The sequence below is a fragment of the Lynx canadensis genome, chromosome B4 (assembly GCF_007474595.2).
Source record: "Lynx canadensis isolate LIC74 chromosome B4, mLynCan4.pri.v2, whole genome shotgun sequence".
NCBI classification, from domain to species: Eukaryota; Metazoa; Chordata; class Mammalia; order Carnivora; family Felidae; genus Lynx; species Lynx canadensis.
In genome coordinates this window covers 72680960-72702613 of record NC_044309.1, presented here as the reverse complement: position 1 = coordinate 72702613, position 21654 = coordinate 72680960, and the positions used below count along the sequence as shown (strand labels likewise).

Genomic DNA, 21654 nt, shown 5'->3' with positions numbered 1-21654 from the left:
TGGGTTCAGGCACAGTGGTGTCTTTTATGTTTGCCTGATGGTCATTTCCGTATAGGAAGTCTAACATCGTGAGAACTTCAACTTACCTGTGTATCCTTTCTTTGTTTTGAAAATTAAAATTCTGTCATGTTAAAATTGGTAATTCCAGTTCTGAGTCCTTTAAGGATGGAAATGCCACAGTGGTACAGAATGGTCAGGGGGTTAGAAAAATATACTTTTAAATCTTTTGGTCTCAGTTGGGAAGCCTTTTTTACAAATGCACATATGTTGCAAGGATTTGGTGTTCATTATGTGCTCCTGTTAAATCTTGTGCTTACCCCCATTACAGCACCTGGGTACTGCATTGTAACTGTTGGTTTCTGTTTTTGTTTTTGTCAGGTGTGTCAGTATGGAAGACCTAATGGTACCTAGAAAATAGGGGCACTGACTAAATATTTATTGAATGAAAAAATAAGTTAAAGACAAGCTGTAGGAAAGTGGGGAGTCTGGTGTAGGCCTATTTGAAAAAAGAGGGGAAAAAAGTGATTACTGGTTAAGTGTACTTAATATCTGGAGTTGAGGAAGTAATTTAAATTCTAGTAGTTGTTAAATTTCTGTATGTTTTTCTAAATTGTCTTCATAGGTGATATGACCAGTCTATTAGTTGGGGTAGATTTTTTCTAATTCTCCATTACATTGTTTTCAATTGATTTTTTCCTGTATGCTGAAATGTGACTTCTTGTGCTTCTCTCACTAAACAAAATGTTATTATTATTTTTGCCTCCATTACCTGTTTGTATCTTCATATGTGAAGGCATAGGCTTAACTGTGTCATGCATTCTAAATAAATTATCACATTCAGGGCCCTCTGGAATAAATCCTTCTTCATATTTTGTTGTTCTCTTTTATTCTAAACCCAAGATAAATATGGGAACAGCTGAAAGTGAAGTAAAGTGAAGTAAAATAGGACTGATTTTCATAATTCCCTCCCTAGAATCATTTGATGGAAAACTGATTGCATAACTGCTTGACCTGAAGAATTTTAAAGGTAAGAGAGCTTGTGAATATTTGTATATATATATAAAAATATACTTGTATTTTTATATACATGGTTTGCTGGAGTTGCCATATTAAAACTGCTTAGTAGTGTTTTATCTCCTGTAATTATATAAAATAGGAAATATGATACAAAAATCCTAGGATTATTTTTTTTGGAGTTCTAAACTTTGTCTTGCTTCAACCTTTTTACTTCTAGATAAATAGGAATTTTGATAAATACTGTCAGTATAGAATACAGAACGTATTTATCCTTGTATAAGATCTGTTTGAAAAGCAATTTGACAATTTAAATTTTGTGAACTTTTTACTCTTCACATTCGTTCTATATGTGGATATTTGAAATACAGAAGTTTTTTTAACAATGAAAATCTGTTCTTAGAGCATATAGGTTTACCAATCTTACATCTTATGGTATACCTAAGATTTTTGGGGTAGGGTGGTGTTCATGTTCTTGTGTTTGTGCCTCTGTGCTATTTGTTGAGTTCTTTTTTGCTAGTCTTGCTGCTTGGCACTTTAAAAGGATTATGTGATTATGTAATTTAGTCCTCATAATGACTGGTTACTACTGTTATCTCCATTTGATAGATGAGGAAACAGGCTTAAAGATGTTAAGGTCACTCAGCTAGTAAGTGGCAGACTAGTTGAAATTTGAACCTAGACAGGTTTCTTTGTAAAACCTGTACTTGAAGGGACATTCCTGTCTCTATACTGAACACTACTGGTGTTAAACCTCCAGCAACCAACATGTAGATTAGGGATATTTTAAACAAAAACTTGTCAGAATAGCCCATTAGAAGCAAAGAAGTGTACTTACAAAGTCTAATAAAATTATACAGTAGAAATTGGGTAGAAAAAACAAAACTTTGGGAGCATTTTGTAAGGGACTTAAAAATCAACAGTGACAGTGCAGGACTGAGTTGATTATGTAGCAGAGAGACTGGAAAGGAAATAATTATTAAGCTGAAGGAGTTCATTGCCTTAACCCTACTCTGAAGTGAATTAGTTGGAGGCACTAGAGCAAATATCTGTGATAGTTTAAGCCAGAATGATAAAATTAATGTAAATAAATCAACAAAATCACAGAGCCTTCAGGGGAGTTTTAAAAGGAACTCAAGGACAACATTGCAGAACCATTGACTCAGATGTGTAATAAGTTACTGTTGTGCCAGAGTATGGGTTGAATATGAATGTAGATAGATAGATGCCTATGCTTAAGAAAGCTTGAAGAGTTCTCTGCAATGAGGGACTGAGCCACATCTGTAAACTTTCTATGGGAAGGGCCAAAACGTAGTTACCTTAGGCTTTGCAGAGTATATGGTTTCTGTCGTAACTATTCATCTCTGCCATTGTAGTGCAAAAGCAGCCTTGGTCAATATATAAAGGAATGAGCATGGCTGTGCTTTAACAAAACTTTATTTACAGAAATACTCAACCAGTTTTTTGACCACTGGTCTACCATAATGGATACTGTCCCTCCCTAGACATCAATGAAAAATAGCCTTCCTATGGTTTCTTCAGCTGAAAATAACATTATCAAAGGGAAGATCAAATTTTTGAGTAGATGATTGGAAGGCACTTAATGCCTTTATTTAAGACTGGAAATGGGATGGAAGATCCTGCATTTTATAGTAATGGTTCACATTTAAATGCTTATTACTGCTAGACAATGTCATGAGCACAAGTTTGCCTGACACCAGTGCCCAAGTCATTAATCACTGTAATATACCACTCAGAGTACCTTACTAAATACCCGCTCTTTTTTAATTGAATTTTTTGGACAGAGGATTGAATTTGGGGACTGGTTTATCTTGGATAGAAGATTGGAAATAAAGGAGAAAGAAAAATAGAGTATCTGAGAGAGGTTCTGGGAGTCACTGGATTCTCTGAATACCTTAGCCATGTGAATCAGCGTAGTATTTATATTTAGCATCTTCATGAAGATGTCCTTGGCATAAGTATACCCAACACAGGGCAGCTCTTACTTTTTCCCAATATCCCTTTCATTCAGACCTGGCTCCCATTTATCATATCCGTGCCCTTCATAATGGCAGGATTGGGTTTGGAAGTGGGGTGGGAAATAGAGTTAAACTGCCACATAGCCTTTCATATGCCTTCTTTATTTGTACCCAAAGGATCTGATTGTACTTTTTTTTAATAAAACTTTTTTTAATGTTTATTTATTGTTGAGAGAGAGCGTGAGTGGGGGAGGGGCAGAGAGAGAGGGAGATAGAATCTGAAGCAGGCTGCATGCTTTGAGCTCTCAGCACAGAGTCTGACCTGGGGCTTGAACTCAGGAACTGCAAGATCATGACCTGAGCCAAAATCGGACGCTTAACCAACTGAGCCACCTAGGCACCCCGCCTTTTTTTTTTTCTTTTTTTTTTTCCTTTTTTTTAATTTTTAGAGAGTGTGCAAATGCGAAAGGGGCAAGGGAGAGAGAGAATCTCCCGATGTGGGTTTTGATCCCATGACCCTGGGATCATGACCTGAGCAGAAATCTAGAGTTGGATGCTCAACTGACTGAGCCACCCCCTGCCCCTGATTGTACTCTTTTGAAAGAATATTGGTAGACTGGATCAATTTAGTTGTTACTCAGAAATGTTATTTTGTATTTTTTCAGTCTTGTGTTTGCCTTTGTCTTTCGCTTCTGTCTAGGGAAAACAAAGAAATGGGCAATTGACATTTTTATTACTCTTCCCTATTTTTCTGTTCTTACTAGCACTAATAATAATGATAATAATAATAGCCATTTATTGCATGGCAGTGGAGCTGGGATTTGAATCTAGGTCTAAGTCTTAACTAGGATGTTGATATCTTTAGATACCATGGACTTGCTTGAAGGACAGTAGGGAGGAAGCAAGAAGAGCGAGGTTTGAAGTTGAACTGGAGAGGGAAGAAATTCTGTTTTGTAGTAGATGGAAGGAAACAGGTTTTGGAAGAGAAAGAGGAGGAGAAGGGAAGGATAGGAATTTTAAATGGAGCTAGCCATGGCTAAAATGCTTGGTTTCTATTACCAGGAACCTCTGGTCCCCTACCTGATTCCTTGAAACTGAGGTGCTTCAGTGACTACTACAATAGAAAATACACTGTTAGCATCTCACCTGTAACTTGAAACCATTTTCTATTATAGAGGATGGTAGTTATATCCTAGGGCTGTGCTGTACAGCACAGTAGCCAGTAACCACATTGGATTACTTAAATTTAAATTAATTAAAACCTAAATAAAATGAAAAATTTAATTCCTCAGCTGTACTAGACTCATTTCAAGTGCTTGATTGAACAATTCCCCATTGGGCAGTCCTGTTCTAGAGAACTGAACTCTCTTCTGCACTGCTGTTAACTTGAATGCACTGTAATGGCTGGCCTGGGATTCTCACTTCCATGTATTCCAAGGTTTGTGTGGGAGAATGAGTTTTGAGTTCCTGAAAACTTATTTCTATCAGTGCTTTTTTTTTTTTTTTATTCCATGTCTAAAAGTTGATGGCTTTTATGATAAATTTTTTAAATTAAGTCATTCTTCCTAAACTTTTTATGAACATATTTGGAGTAGTATTTCAAATACATACAGAAGCAATATATAATGAAATAAAAAGGGTAACCTGGAAGATATAATTAAGATCATTATGTTAGGGGGACACCGGGGTGGCTCAGTAGGTTGGGTGTCCGACTTCGGCTCAGGTCATGATCTCATGGCTCTCGTGGGTTTGAGCCTGGTTGAGCTGTGCACTGACAGCTCAGAGCCTGGAGCCTGCTTCAGATTCTGTCTCCCTGTCTCTATGCCCCTCCTCCACTCACATTCTGTCTCTCTCTCCTTCAAAAATAAATAAACATTAAAAAAATTTTTTTTAAAAGATTATGTTACAGATCTTGGAAAGGTGGAACCTGGAAGAGACATTAAAGATTGAAATTTGTAAATTAAAGTCCTCCGAAAAGTAAACAGAATTAACTTAAAGCCAAGAATGAACAACCATTCTTTGAAATTTATTTGAGGTAAACCAAAATTAAAAGAAAATTTGGTTTAATGTATAGATAATTAATTTACCAGACTTAGCCAAACTCATAAGTAGTCTAGGTAGAATGTGACATGATTAAGAGTCATAAATAGTTAATATCATGAAATTGAGTTATATCTAACTTTTCGGGTAACCACAAGGAGGGATAGTCTTGCCGACCTACAGCTTATCTCTTAGGTTTTTTTACTGACCACAGATTTTACTGGCTTAGGACCATGAGTCTGTATTGTATTCCTATGCTCGCTTTACTGGAAATTTAAAGCAAAATAGGTATTAAAAACTATGGATTCTTAGATTAAAAACTGGAATCTAGGCAGATAGAACAAATAAACATGAACAAGTTAAAAGTTTATAAGTTGTTGAACTAAAACTTGTTGACTTTTATCTAGTGAAATTCTAAAACCCTTATCATTTTGAATGAATAAACTGGTAATGTGGCATAATTATTTTAAGTTATGACAGTAGTTATTTCATAATGTATTCAAGAAGAAGCACATAACTTGTAAGAATTTGGAACACAGTTTTTAAAGCAGATTTCTGACTTGAGGAAGGGCAGTCTGTAACTGATAAACTGTTGCTTATGTACTTCTTTGCATGAGTTAAAATAGAGAAGACAGTATTTACTGTAAAATTTTAATTATAATTTATATGTTAATATAAAAATACAAGCTTAATATTATTAAGGATGGAAATGTGAAAACAGCATAGATTAGACTATCCAATAGGACATAAATTATTTAGCTACATAAAGGAATGGTATATTGCATCTTTTGAGAACTGACTAGAACTTTAAAATATTGTTTTAATTTTCAAATTGACATTTTATCACATTTAATTAACTCTCAACTTAAATATTTTTTATTCTTAGATATTTAGGATGCCAGGGGAGATGGTATGGTATGAATTTCCTCAAATAAAGATTATACTCAAATATAGATCATACCAAGAGCTCAGTATGCCTGTAAAATCAGTTAAGTTGGGACTTTGTCTAGAACAATGTTTCTCAGGCTTTAACATAGATAATGAATCAGGTGTAAGTCTTGATAAAATGCAGATTCTTATTCACTAGGTCTGGAGTGGTGCCTGAGGTATCCTGCTTTTGTAACAAGTTGTCAAGTGTTAATGAATTGATGAAGTGATTCTGAATGAATATCAAGTAGAGTAACCTATGACTATCTGAATATTTTTAAAGTAATCTTCTGTCAGTTCCACTGTTGTGGTTGCTCAGATCAGAATACTTTAGAATTATCCTGTAGTCTTACTCTCTAACACATACTCGCATTCAGTCTGTCTAAAATTCTGATGGCTGTATTTTGAAAATAGCTGGAATTTGATCACTTTTCATCACCATTGCTACTATTCTGATATAGGCCACTGTCCCTCCCTAGATGACTAGTCTCCTTCCTTTTTCCTTGGCCACCACCTCTGCTTAAAACCTGCTACTGGCCCATGTGACTCAGAGAAGAAGCCAATGTGTTTACCTCAGCCTTTAAGGTGTTGCATGATCTTATTACCTCTCTGCCCTCATCTGCTACTTTCCCCCTTTTTCATTCTGTTCTAACTACACTTATCTCCTTGTTTTTCCTTGAACATATCAGACCTGTCCCCCTCCCCCTGCCTTTAGACTTTCATATTTGCTGTTCTTTTCTGCCTAGAATGCAGGTCCTCTGGGTATTCACATAATTTTCTTTCTTGCTTCTTTCAGATTGCCAGTTAAAATGTCACATTATCAGAAAAGTTTTCCCTAAATACTTTGTATGAAATAACAGCTTCTCCACTCTCTCACTTATTAACCACACTAAGTGTATATTTATTTTATAATTGTATTATTTTATTTTCCTCAGCATCTCAGTATACTAGATATTTTAGTTTGTTTATTGTTTCTCTCCTACTTGAATGTAAAGGCAGGAATTTCTGTCTGTCTTGTTCAGTGCTATACTTAGACACTGACTAGAGTATACCTATGGCACTCAGTAAATCTTTGAATTAAAAAAAAAAAAAAAGCCCACAAGAAAGTCTTTGGACGTCTTTCTACCTCCCTTCAGAATAGCCCATTCCATTTGAAGGTAACTGCTGACCTTCTCCTTAAGCTTTCTGTTCTTCCAGGCTGACCATTCTACTACTTTACGTTTTTTGTGTATGACATAGTTTCCAAGGCTGTTAACCAGTTTAGTCCTCTTTCCTGGACATTCATCATTTTGTTGTTTCTAAACAACAGCATCAGAACTAAAACGTTGCAAATGTACGCTGAGGGGGAAGTTTTCTCTTGTTTTTGACTTTCTGCCTTTATTAAGGCAGACTGTTATTAAATTAACTTTAAATTTTTTTTAATGTTTATTTATTTTTGAGAGAGACAGAATGCGAGTGGGTTAGGGGCAGAGAGAGAGGGAGACACAGAATCCGAAGCAGGCTCCCAGACTCCAAGCTGTCAGCACAGAACCCAACGAGGGGCTTGAACTCACGAGCAGTGAGATCATGACCTGAGCCGAGGTCAGACGCTCAACCGACTGAGCCACCCAGGTGCCCCTAAATTAACTTTTTAAAGTAATTCTAATCCTCACCGATTCTGGCTTTTTCATTCTACTAAAACCTCTAAATCATTCTTCTATGTTCTTATCTTCTGCTTTATAGTTGGTTTTTGAACCAAAGTATGGATTTGCTTTTCTGCTTATTTAGCCTAGAAGAGAATTTTCCTGGGCAATACATACGTAATACAAAAATTACTTCATATAAATATGGGAGAATCAACTGGTGAGATTGGGGATTTCTTGTGCCTAGATATTCCAAAATGTATTTGAACAGCTCATTGTAATAATCATGTGTCTTGCATCAATTCAAGAAAAAATTCTGAGTTGACTTAAAAAATAATTTAACCTCATAAACTTGTTCCCCTTGACTAACAAATTAATTTCCTTCCCCATGTTTCTCATTTTGCCTCTTGTAATCACCATTTTCTTAGTCTCTAGGCCAGCATAATCTTTGACTCCTTCCCTGTATTTATTTAGTCACCATATCTCAGATTCTTCAGTTTGCTAATTCTTTGCTTTTCCATTCACTTCACAGCCAGTTACTCTAGCTATGCAAATCTCTCTGGTTCTAAGCTCTCCCTGCTCTAATCCATTTCTGTGCTTTGCTGGCAGATCATTCTTATAGAATATTTATTTATTTACATCACTTTTATCATTTTCAGTCTTCTTCAGAGGAATCTATTAAGACTGGATCTAAACTTTTCAGTCATTGGAGATCATCTGTCCCTACTTGATTTACATTGTTCTGCTTATCGCTTTACTTACCCATTACTGTAGTCTTTCAGATGAACTTCTTGGCATATATTGCTCCTTAGTACACATACAGTCTCTCTCTCATACTTTTATGCACTTACTCTTCTTGTTCTTTTCAGATTGGCCTAGTTAAATGCTATTTTATTCCTTTATACTATGTTGTACCTTAAATGCCTTAAGCTGCTCAACACACATAACCTATTACCTTCAATGAAAACTCCAGTTCAAATCGATCTCTTTTCCCTAAGCTCCAATTATATTTATGCCTGTACCACAAAATTTATCATTTAGTCTTTGTTGCTTAATACTTGTATAAGGTTTTTACTTGAAAGACTGTGCTTGATGGCAAAGAATATAAAAGAGTACTGGATTATCCATAAAATTTACTGTCTTGGCTTGTACTGTATTCTTTTATGTGTAAAGTAATTTCTTACAGTTCTGGGTTTTTGTTTCTGTTTTTCATTGATATTGGGAGAAGGCAAACATAAAAATTCTCTATTTTAATTCATCCTATAGGATACCCTTTTTCAAGGAGAAATGAAGAAGAAAACTGTATATACCCTAAATGTGGGAGATCAGGAGTATGAAGACATGGAAGGTAACCTTTTATTTTTTATAAAGCTTGTGTGTGGAAAGTAAAACTTAGTGTTCTAGCCTGTTCATTTGTATGCATTTCAAAATATACAAAGAGTTTTTTGTTTTCATTTATTTTTATCGTTCTTAAATTCTGAAATAATCTTCCTGAATAAGAACTGCACACATTTTTTACTCCTCTTCCCATGTCTTATTTTTGATTGGCCAAGGTTTTTGGTTTGTTTCAGCTCTTTCTTTTTCCTCTTAAATTTTTATTCCCTACTGGTCTTACAATATACCTTTTTTGGTTTTTGATGTTGAAATCTTTGTTGGTTTTTAAAATAGCATTGATCTTTTCCTCTGCTTCTAAAACTAATATTTGAATATTAACTGTTAATAGGAGAAGAATTAGAACACTTTAACTCTGATCTTTCTACTCTTGATTTATAGGTTATAGTCATCCATTATTGATTTTTTCAAGCACCACAAATTAGTTGATATTTTAATATAGATAGTGTTTGGGGGAATTTCTTCTTCCACGTCTTTTTTTCTTCCTGAGAAAGACTTTTAAGTTCTTTTAGTGAAAGTATGTTGGTGGTAAACTTTAAACTTTTTGTATTTATTTTATTTTCTTCAAAACTGTTCAAAGATAGATATATAATTCTGGATTGATTTGTTTCTCTTAGCACTTTGAAGATATTATTTAACCATTTTCTGGTTTTCTTTTCTTGCTATCAAGAAATCTCTTTTCAGGCAGACAGCTTCTCCTCTGCTGTCCTGTCTGCTGCTCCCTTGGGGTGTACTCAGTAAACTTCTATCTCCATTGTTCTGCCCTCAGCTGAATCCTTTCACTGCCTTTGCCACTGGCTTCTACCCAGCCATTGCCCCAAATTTGAGGGCTCCCATCTGATTGGACAGACACCTTGTTTAGACACCACAGGAACCCTAAAGACATGAGGAAAGAAGCTGGCAGCACACAATTCCTTTTAAAGCTGGCTAGATCCTGTATTTCCCTATAAAACCCCCCAGTCTCTTCCTCAGGGCAGCCTTGAAGGTTTTTTGAAGTCTTAGACTGCTTCCTTTGCCTGCCAAAGTAATAAACTATTTTTTCCTTCTTGATAAAAAAAAGAAAAGAGAAATCTCTTTTCAGCCTAATTGTCAGTCCCTTATAGATGATCTGTCCATTCCCCCATTTGACTTTTTAAAGTTTATTTATTTTGAGACTGAGCATGCACATGTGCCCAGGGGAGGGGCAAGAAAGCTGGAGAGAATCCCAAGCAGGCGCACTTGGGGCTCAGTCTCATGAACTGTGAGATTATGACCTGAGCTGAAATCAAGAGTTGGATGCACCTGTGGACCCCACATTTTACTTCTTAGATCTTTTTTTTTTAATTTTATTATTTATTTTTTTAAATTTACATCCAAATTAGTTAGCATATAGTGAACAATGATTTCACGAGTAGATTCCTTAGTGCACCTTACCCATTTAGCCCATCTTCCCTCCCACAACCCCTTCCTTCTTAGATCTTTTTATCTTTGATGTTGTACTGATTTGCTACATTTTTTCTAGCATGGATTATTTTTATTTTTCTTGTAGCATACCTATATGTCCTTTATCTGTTAGATCTTTTTTGTTTACTTTCTCCTTTCTCAGCCATTACTGCTTTAACTATGCATATTGGGCTTCAATTAGTGTGTTAGACTTTGTTCTGACCTCATTTCACACTCTCCTTTCTCCTTTTATGTCTCTTACTTTTCTGAAATTTCTTCCAGTTCACAAATATTCTTTCCTTCTGGGTCTAACATGGTGTTTAATTATTCTGTGTGGTATTTGAAAATTCTTATATTTGAAGCCAATGGGTATCTAAGTACATTTATAGTTAATAAGTATAATATAGGGGCGCCTGGGTGGCGCAGTCGGTTAAGCGTCCGACTTCAGCCAGGTCACGATCTCGCGGTCCGTGAGTTCGAGCCCCGCGTCAGGCTCTGGGCTGATGGCTCAGAGCCTGGAGCCTATTTCCGATTCTGTGTCTCCCTCTCTCTCTGCCCCTCCCCCGTTCATGCTCTGTCTCTCTCTGTCCCAAAAATAAATTAAAAAAACGTTGAAAAAAAAAATAAAAAAAAAAAATAAAAAAAAATAAGTATAATATATAAAATATTAATATAAAAAATAAATCTAAGTAAATTCTTATTTCTGCTGATTCTTACTCAAGGCAACTTATTTTGTTAGGTTTGGTATTGTTTGATTATGAACTCACATTTGATAAATTTTATCTCTAGAATTCTGAGGGCCTAATAAGGAATGTTTTTCTTCAGAGGATTTGTATTTGCTTTTCTCTGAAGCCATGTTTTACTTTAGTCCCGTTGGGGATCTTAACTTAATATTAAAGTTTCTTGGGGCGCCTGGGTGGCTCGTCGGTTGAGCGTCCAGCTTTGGCTCAGGTCACAATCTCACGGTTTGTGAGTTCGAGCCCCGCGTAGGGCTCTGTGCTGACAGCTTAGACCCTGGAGCCTGCTTCGGATTCTGTGTCTCCCTCTCTCTCTCTGCCCCTCCCCCACTCATGCTCTGTCTCTCTCTGTCTCAGAAATAAGCATTAAAAAAAAAAAATTAAAAAAAAAAAGTTTCTTAGGATCAGTTCCCCTATCTGGGTTGGTTGTAAGGGTTAGTCTGTAGATATGAACACTAATATGGACACTTGCTCCCAGGATAATCCCCATTTTTCCATTTGCTTTGTGTACATTGTTTGCATTTCAGCTGACCATTTCTTTATTTTTGTTTCATTTTATGTTGAACCTTGGAGTTTCCTTTAGTTTTGAGCCAACAATGGATACTCTTGTAGGTTTAATTGCTGGTGGGCATTTAGATTAGTACAAACTGTAAGGGATGTAATTTGACAGTATCTATTCAAATTACAAATGTACATACATGTTGATGTAGCAATTTATTTTTTAGAAATTTATCTTGTAGATATGCTGTTTTAAAAATGTGAAATGACAGTTTTTCATCACAGCATTGTTTGTAATAGCCAAAGGTGGAAAACAAAGAGAATGTCCATCAATAATAGGTTAAAACAGAAAAATGCAGACTAGTGTATATAGTGGTCTAGTATTTGTATGAAGAAGGAGCTTTAAAAGGGCATGTTTTAAGAGTTGCTTATCTATGCATTAAAAAAGAAAAAGGTCTTTGGAAGAACACGGAAGAACTTAATAGTTGTTACTTGTTGCATTCAGTGGGACTGGATGGATGGAGTAGAGCTTTAAAAGGGCATGTTTTAAGAGTTGCTTGTCTATGCATTAAAAAAAAAGGTCTTTGGAAGAACACGGAAGAATTTAATAATTGTTACTTGTTGCATTCAGTGGGACTAGACGGATGGAGTAGATTTGAATGGGAGATTTGTCACTGTAACATTTTTTTACTTTAAAGTTTTTGAACCATGTTACTATTACTTATTTTAAAATTAATGAAAAATTCTTTTCACTCCCCTATTAAAAAAGCATAAATAAGTAAATGTTGAAGGTATTATGCTCAAGGAGTATGTTTATCTAATTACTTTGTAGTAGGAGGGCCCCTTAGAATATCTAGTTCTGGTTACTGCCACAAACATATGTCATTTGGTCTGGAGAACTTGAAAGCATATGTGACTGCTTTACTTTATAGGTGAAGAAAACAAAGATAATACTGCTACCACTGGTCTGTTGTACAGTGAAGCTGACAGATGTCCTATATGTCTTAATTGCCTATTAGAGAAAGAAGTTGGTTTTCCAGAAAGCTGTAATCATGTCTTTTGCATGACCTGTATTCTTAAATGGGCAGAGGTGAGTATGGCAGTAAATTAAATATTACTGTATTTTAGTTCCCTAACGTGGTATCATTCCACCTAGAGTTGGTAATGCCTTTTATAAATTATTTCACAGTAACGTATTTTCCCCTTACTGTGGACAAATTTCCTTGTATTATTCAAATTCTGTTAGTATATTTTCTTTGTTTTTTTTTTAACACATATTTTTTGTTCTTTATAATTAGATTTTAAGTGCATATCTTTAAAAAAATCTTATGGGAATAATAGATTAAATTTTTTTTCTTTGGTAGAAATGCAGTAATTCATACATGGTGTACTTGACCCAACTCTTGGGATAATACTGCTTATTACTAATATTACCTTCTACCTGTTTTATGCTTTATATTTTTTAGAGAATTTTGTTGTTGTTTATTTAATTTAGTTAGGGAAAGGGTGGAGGGAAGAGAGGGAGAGAGAATCCCAAGCAGGCTCTGTGCTCTTAGTGCAAAGCCTGATGCAGCTCTCGAACTCACGAATTGTGAGATCATGACCTGAACCGAAACCAAGAGTTGGACGCTTAACCAACTGAGTTATCTAGGTGCCCCTTTGAGAGAATTTTTAAATAGATTATTTGATTTCTTCTTATATCAGCTTTGTGGAATAAGAGCAGATGAAGTAGTGTCCTTAGATTTCACAGATGAGGAACTTGAATTTTGTGTTCCTAGAACTTGACCAAGATTTCATAGCTTCAAGAGGCTGAATTTAGAACTGTATTTTCTGATACCATTTTTAATATATTGTGAACTAATTTCAGAGTCTGAGTTAGAGACATTACTGAGATTCTTCATAGATAGATAGTAAGTGATTAAGAAACAATACATTTTAGGCTTACAGTGTATTATGTTGACTTAGTTCAGGCCAAGTAGATTATGGTACTGGTACCTTGAAGATGCATTATAAACCCCATTGTTATGAATTGTGAAGTAAAAATTTATTGTCATAGGAATCATGCTGTATTTTTGAGTTAGTAGTTTTTCAGTGTGTAAAAATGAGATGAGATGAATCTCAAAAATATTTTTAGCAGTAGTTGCGTTCAAATTGTTTGATGTCCCTATAAGCACATTGGAATTAATTGCTTATTACATAGTTGGGGTTTTCAGAGTTCTGTGTTTTACTTACATTTTCATTAATAGTGTAGAAAGAAGAAGGTAACTGTATACTGACTCTGTGACCTAGTTCTGGAAGGAGGAAAGAAGATTTGTTATACCAGTTGAATTCATAGTATACTTGGAAACAGCTCTAATTAGGTTAAAGCCTAAACTGTTCTTGGCAAGAAGGGACTAAGGAGAGGTACAAATGTATTTTGGGAAAAATATATTGAGTTTAATTTAATTATTTAATATAATTATAAATCTCCATGTATTTGTAAGGGGCATTGACTAATGAAATAGGAATGCATATTTTTCTCTGCCACCAAATTAAAGATTTAATGTACCTTGGTTTGCTTTGTGATTAAATATTTTAAAACTAGACATTTTGCTTCCAGTAGAGAAGCAACATTATGAGATGGGTAGAAGGTTTCAATTCAGTGCTTTTATAAGATTGTATTTAGTGATCACATAATTGTAAGGTTCAGCAGCATAGTCTGAGTATGTGCTTTTCTCTGTGAAATTAGAATGTATCAAATAGACCTGATTCTTTATCCTTATACTGTACATGCATCTTTAACACAGTCATGGTGTTTATCATGGTGTAAATGCTCCAGTTTTCTTTAGGGTATATATCTAGAAGTGGAACTACTAGTAGGTTGTGGACTGTACATATGTTCAACTCCACTAGACAGTCCTAAACTTATCTATGTTTTTAACTCTTGTTGAATGTTTTTAAATTAAAAATATTTGATAACATGTAGTGTTGCAATCAACACTTTTCTTACATGTAATATTTTCTTTCTTTTGTGTTACTCTCTTGGATAGAAACATTTTGCTGAAGCCAAATTGCATTTATTTTATTTATTTATTTATTTATTTATTTATTTATTTATTTATAGTTTGTTTATTTGTGAGAGACAAAGTGTGAGTGGGGGAGGGGCAGAGAGAGAGGGAGACACAGAATCCAAAGCAGGCTCCAGGCTCTGAGCTGTCTGCACAGAGCCTGACACAGGGCCACCCAGGAGCCTGGAAATTGCTTTTATTTTACTTTTTTAAATGTTTATTATTTTGAGAGAAAGAGCATGTGCATGGGGGAGGGGCAGAGAGAGAGGGAGAGAGATTCCAAAGCAGGCTCCAGGCTCAGCGTGGAGCCCAATGTGGGGCTCGAAACCAGCACCATGAGATCATGACCTGAGCTGAAATCGAGAGTTGGTTGCTTAACCGACTGAGCCACTCAGGTGCCCCAAAGCCAATTTGCTTTTAGAAGAAAGTAGGGGGAGGAGTGCCTGGGTGGTACAGTCAGGTAGGCATATCCGACTCTTGGTTTCAGCTCAGGTCATAATCTTGAGGTTCCTGGGTTGAAGCCCTGAGTCAGGCTCTGTGTTGACAGCGAGGAGCCTGCTTGAATTCTCTGTCTCTCTCTCTCTCTCTGCCCCTAGCCTGTTCAGATGCTCTCTCTCTCTCAAAATAAATAAACTTAAAAAAAAAAAGTAGGGAGAGGCGGCAGGGTAGTTGTGGTATTGTTTAAACAAAAGTGATTTACCTTGGAAGCAGAGAATAACCAGAGAATGTTCTGAATTATTTCATTGTCCCTAATTGGGATAGCAGCCATCATTAAATTGAGCAGTAACAAGAGCACAATCCAATAAATTATTCATTATAAATAATAAATGAATATTGGTTAACAAAATCACTTAGGCTTTGAATTAAATTTTCTGTTTGAATCTTTTACTGGTATGATAAAAATTGGATGTGTTTTGAAGTATATATGTACTTTGACAAATAGAATCAGTTCTCAGATTCACTGGTGTTTTGTTTTGTTTTTTTCATGGCCGTTATTTGTTAAGCTCGCGCCTCTCGTTTTCCTTAGCTGCCTTCTGTTTTTAAGGAGATGCATGCAGTTTACTTTGGACTTCATGATTAGGATATGTATATCTGTATTCAGATTCTTGTAACCAGCCAGGCCCTATACAAAGGCTTTTAAAATACTCTTTCATGGGGCGCCTGGATGGCGCAGTCGGTTAAGCGTCCGACTTCAGCCAGGTCACGATCTCACGGTCTGTGAGTTCGAGCCCCGCGTCAGGCTCTGGGCTGATGGCTCGGAGCCTGGAGCCTGTTTCCGATTCTGTGTCTCCCTCTCTCTCTGCCCCTCCCCCGTTCATGCTCTGTCTCTGTCTGTCCCAAAAATAAATAAAAACGTTGAAAAAAAAATTAAAAAAAAAAATAAATAAAATAAAATACTCTTTCATTAAATTACCATGTCAGTGTTTATTTGATATTTATGGCAAGGATTCTGAACTCTAATTTTTTGCTAAATACTTCAAGGGATAGCCAGAAATGAAAATAATTTAAAAAATTGATCCGTTGTTTAAAATTTTACCAATGTTCCTTTTTAGTAAAAAGGTAGAAATCAAAGTGAGTTTTATAGTTAAAAATCTACATAATAAGAAAACGGTGCAAAATGTATTGAGAATCATCTTCCTAGCTTATGTGTCTTTTAGAAATTGAGCTGAGCTAGCTGAAATTTGTACTTCAGGTTCATTGAGATATGATTCAGAATGGATATCAAGAACCAAAAAGAGGGACTCATTTATTTACTTTCACCTTAATATTTTAGGCATTGAAGAAATTCTCCTCTGTAATTAACTGAAGGTAGTGTAGTGTATTTATTTTAGACACCCTCCTGAAATTTTTCATGCTCCTAAAATACCTATATCCAAAGTCAAATGTAGCTTTAATCTTTTCATGCTCTAAAATTTTGGCTCTGTGGTTATTTAATACAAAAGCCATGTAAGGACTTTAAAGTGATCAAGTAACTGAGCTTAGTCTGTAGGTATTTTACATAGTTCACCTTACTCAGGGCAGAAAGATTGAGGATAATGGAACCTGTGGTGGCCTTCATGGCCCATAACGTAGTTTCCTGCCCTTGGGGACACTAGAATAAGTTGAAATTAAGCATGTCCACTATGACCATGTTAATTTCAAGGAATTCTATTGGTTTGTAAAATAATAATGATAATGATGTGGAAATAGAATATTGAACTAAACAGTAATTGACACTTGAGGGAAGTTGAAATTTTTATTAGTTTAAAGCATTAGTATTAGAGCTGAGAAATCTGAAACTAAACAAGACCTTTGAAGTGATAAAATATGTATAGAGCAATACATTAAAGTTAAGCAGCCACTCAAAAAGTTATTTTATCTAAATTATCTACCTATATTTTACTTATTATATATATATATATCTTACCTGTGTTATACCAATACAGTCTAAGCATATTGACAGTTTTTACTTTGCATAAGTTTAACCTTGATCCTCTGAGTTTGCACATTTTAAAGTAGATAATTAGAAAGGTGAAGGCTAGAGAAGAAGTCTACACACGACTGTAGTAGTGACAGCTGATCATAACTGTGATTTTCTATAGACAGTAAGATACCTTTTCCACACACACACTGGTTGAGACAATAGGATTTATTATTTGGTGGATTGCCGAGAAGTTAAAATTTTTGGCCCTAAAACAGTTAAAGTTTAAGGCCTTGGAAGCATTTCATGTTTGAAGTATTTAAGAGTTATTATTATCCTGTTCAAAGGGACACACAATATATGTGATTAGGAGGTTCTGATTACCCACTGGGTTTTTTTTTTTATCTGTAAAGTAATATAAAATATTTCCCTTATCTTGTAAATATTTTTTTAATGTGATTAACTTTCCTGCTATAAGCAAATTATCCTTGTTCAACTTATTTATCCCAGTCCTGCATTTCATATCAAATGCTGACAGCTTCAGTTTGAGAAAGTAAGGTTAATGAAGCCAAAATTGGACAACTGGCAAAGGTATGTTTTCTTTTGTGAGGCTAGAAATGAAGAGAGTCTTACTGCAATGAGTACAGTTCTTGAAGAAGTCAGACGACAGTATTCAGTGCAGTCGGGTGAGGACTATATTTTTGAATTAATAATACATACCAAAAAATCAGAATATGAACAGTTAGTTGACTTATATCCTGACTACTGATGTGTTTTATATACAGATGTTCTTTTATGCAGTGAGGAGAAATTTACACATTGTGGTAATTAGAATACTTTTAAATAACATAATCAGCAAAGCTTTAATTGTCTGGATTTCTTCAGTTTCTCCTGGAATTTTAATTTTTCTCTATTCCTAAACCTATGTTATGTAGTTCTCTGTGAACAAGAATTTAAACATCTGTGGAAGAATACTGTTAGTCCTTATCTTTTAAAATTTGTAAAGCATTGTCAAATACATTATTTCATTCAATTCTTACAACTCGTGCAATTGGTGATTCAGGACTGTCTACCTTCATACTTAAAGTGGATAAGAGAGGTTGCTAGTTCTGAGCCCTCCAGAACTTGGATTTGTGACTAATTATTCCAAATCCCCTATGGTTTTCACCTTGTGGATTAATCCTTTGGTAAAAACCTTTGATAGAGCAAAGACTATTTTTTATATTTGAACACATTTTTTAATGTGAACACTCATTATCTAAAGTGAACACTCATTATCTAAAGCATAAATGTAATACATTTTCATTTAATACTGTTTTTACCAGTTGGGTAAATTAATGTGTATTTTTGTATAGCCTAGCTTTAAATGTTAGAATTTGAAAATGATTTATACGGGTAGTTTATGGAATTTTCTGTTTTATTTTTCTAGAAAAAGAAAGTATTAACTATTACATGTAAAAAGAAGAATTAAAAGTTATTCTTACCCAACTGTTGTGTCTTGTGAAGGGGTTCCTTTTGAGTAGTTAGATCAAATGCTTTCTTGGTGTTAATTTTGTCACCGACAGTCATTTGTCCTTTAGGAATACATTCCTGAGAGTTGTTAAAAAAAAACCTACAGTTTTACTAATTATGGATTGACAAGGATGTATTGAAAGAAGTGGTTAATTGTGTGATAGGGAACATGTAGTCTGACTACAGGTGAGCACTTTCTTTGGAGGTCCAGGCTAGGTATATTGGCACCATCAACAAGAAAAATAAGTTCTTGTAAACAGATTTAAAATAAGCTTCTAATGTTATGCATTCCTAAATCATCTTTATTTGCTTTTGAACTGTAGTTTTATATAACATGCTCTATTTGTTAGAAGGAAAGATAGATTTTCTAGAGATTCCCATGAACAGACAAACCTACTTAATAAGCATAGGTACTGAGATTTAGTCTTTAAGCACTTATCTTTAACACTTGCTTCTCTCTCTCTAGGAGGGGCTATCTGTAGGCAGCCTTTGTGATTGAGGATAGAGCAGCAACAGGAAGCAAGAAATATTAGAAATCAAGAATCCTGAATTCCAAATAAGGAAGGTTTCCTGTTCTTACATTTAAATATGGGTTTGTCTGAGCTGGGAATTTACAACGCTTCAGAATACTAGGGTATGTTTTACTGAAATCATTAGGAAGATTTTTTTTCCTAGCAAAATTGCCTACTTAACTGATACAGCCTTAGTACAGAGCATTCACAATAAAATGTATGCTCTGTTTTTTAATACACATTATGGTGTAAAGCAGTGATCATATTCTATTAATTTTGTAGCTGTATCACAAAATTGAATGGTGATTGAATTACTTTATGAAACTAAATTAGATACTTACAAAGTATTGAAATGAGAGTCATATTGGTTTAAATAGGTGATTAATTGAAGACTAATTTTTATTGTATATAAGGAATAAAAATGGTGAACAATCATGGGGTTTTTATTTTGGTTGTATGTAAGGAAAACAAAATTTGGGATAATTTTCTTCAAAGCTAAAATCACATTTTTTAAGCACAATTAAGTATATTCAAAATTTTCTACTTTAAATGTGTATTTTTAAAAACCTACAACTTAAAAACAAAATTAGTTATGTTAGTAACAAACTATGAAAACTAAGTAAAATATCTGACATTTTCTGAATGGATATCTGCTGGGTTATAAGCGTGAAATACCCTTGGGGCTGCCTTAAAAGTAAGACAGTATAAACCATTTTTAAAAACCTGTTTGTAAATTTTATTTACAAAAATTAACAAAAATTTACAAAAATTAATGTGTAATTTTATTAATACCTGTCATTGATGGTGTCTTTGAACTTTGCCATGTTAAGGTAGCCTTGTACTTTTATTATAGTATACATTAACAAAAAAATTAAAGATCCTCTTAATTTTTAAAAATATGTTTTGATTTCTTTTTCATTCTTTACTCTTAATTTATTGAAGTATTCAATGAAGACTTGAGGATAACTGAATTTCTTTTCTGTTTCCCCTCTGAAATGTTTTGTTAAACTCTTCTAAGGTCAGAAAGGTATACCATCATTTCTCAACAGCCATTGCAAATGTACTGTGTCTACTATAGGTAGCTTGTTTTCTGACATGTGCTTTCCTTAACTGAGGAGGATAACTTGGTTTTCAGCATCTTTTCTGATGGCCAAGCCTGAGCCAAAGAAAACCTATTTACTTGTTTTCTAGTAGCAACTAGATTTAGAAACTTTAAGTATATACAGATTGTGATAATATATATCAGTGGTTTTCCAACTACTTTTTTCTGTTTTGTAATAGCAGTAGAACCCTTTCTTCAGATGAAACCTGAAACAAATCTGTGGCAGTTATGCTTAAGGAAAAAAGAACAAAAACAAAATCTTACTCAGAACCCCATTATTTGAAACAGATCAAAATGGAATGGCTCAGGTTGAAACTGTTAGTTTGAACACTAAAGGCAAGAGTGCCACTTAACTGATGTCATCCGAGAAAATTTAATAAGAAAATAAGGTTATGCAATTTCAGAGTTTTTGAACGATTGGGTGCATCTGATATAGAGTAAATTTCTTGAACACAGTGGCTTTCTTTAGATCTTAGTGTTACAAATTGAAATAGATATAGTAAAATGAAACATATTAATTTCCATGTATGCCATGAACTTTGCAAACCCAACAGAAAATCATTAAGAACTCCTGTCTCTCACATGCATGTATAATAATACATCATATTGTATTATCATTTTTGTTAATAAACCAGTCTGTTGTTGTTGTTGTTCAGTGAAGTTAGTTGATATTTAGAAGACTTTACCCAATGCTTAATGTATGCCATACACTTCTAAACTAATTCCGTTGATTCCCTTAAGAACTTCAGAGATAAGTTCTGTTATCCCCATTTTCACAAATGAGGTAACCGAGATACATAGAGTCTGTGTAACTTGCTTAAGGTTATACATTAGGGCAAGATTTGAAAGTAGACAGCAATCCAGAGCTTCTGTACATCTTTCTTAATAGTTTTTTTTTTTTTTTTAACATTGAAGGAAGCAAAAAAACATGAAGGAAGCATTGTTTTATCTTTTTATGAATGTTTATCTAAATTTACCTTTGAAATAGAAATAAGTATACTCTGAAACTTTGGTTATTTATAAGAAGTATGTGAAAGGTTTTACTTTTAAATATTCTTTTTAATTATAAATATATTAATACAAATTCTAGTTTAAGAAATTTCATATAGTAAATGCTAATGTAAACATTCACATTGTCAAATTCTTTGAACTAGAATTGCTATTTGCAGTGCAGTTTTAAAAAAGATATGGACAGCTTTATGTCACTACTTGTTGCAAAGCTTCTTATGGTTGTTTTCTGTAGGGAAAGTAATAGCATCCTAAATCCATGGTACTTGGAACTAAGCTGAGCTGGCTTCTACCAGTCTGAACCGATTTAATTTAGTAAGGTCACATTTCCTAATAAGATGTGGTAAAGCATTTTTTCAAGGCCTACTTACTTAACAGGAAAATAAAAATTACTTTTTAGCACAGTAGTAAAGTAACTCAATTTATATTTTGGCTGCTCTC

General features: G+C 34.4%; 1 protein-coding gene across 3 annotated transcripts in view; it reads left to right on the top strand.

The window, feature by feature from the left end:
- The window catches only part of SCAF11 (SR-related CTD associated factor 11), a 72317-nt gene that overhangs the window by 18947 nt on the left and 31716 nt on the right, over positions 1-21654 (top strand). For 2 of the 3 annotated variants that reach the window (XM_030322397.2, XM_030322395.2), the window contains exons 2-4: positions 974-1027; positions 8849-8930; positions 12564-12721. In XM_030322397.2, the coding sequence (XP_030178257.1) occupies positions 8870-8930; positions 12564-12721 (219 nt within the window). In that variant the 5' untranslated portion in view covers positions 974-1027; positions 8849-8869. The remainder of the gene's footprint in view (positions 1-973; positions 1028-8848; positions 8931-12563; positions 12722-21654) is intronic. The other variant, XM_030322398.2, reaches the window with a different exon arrangement.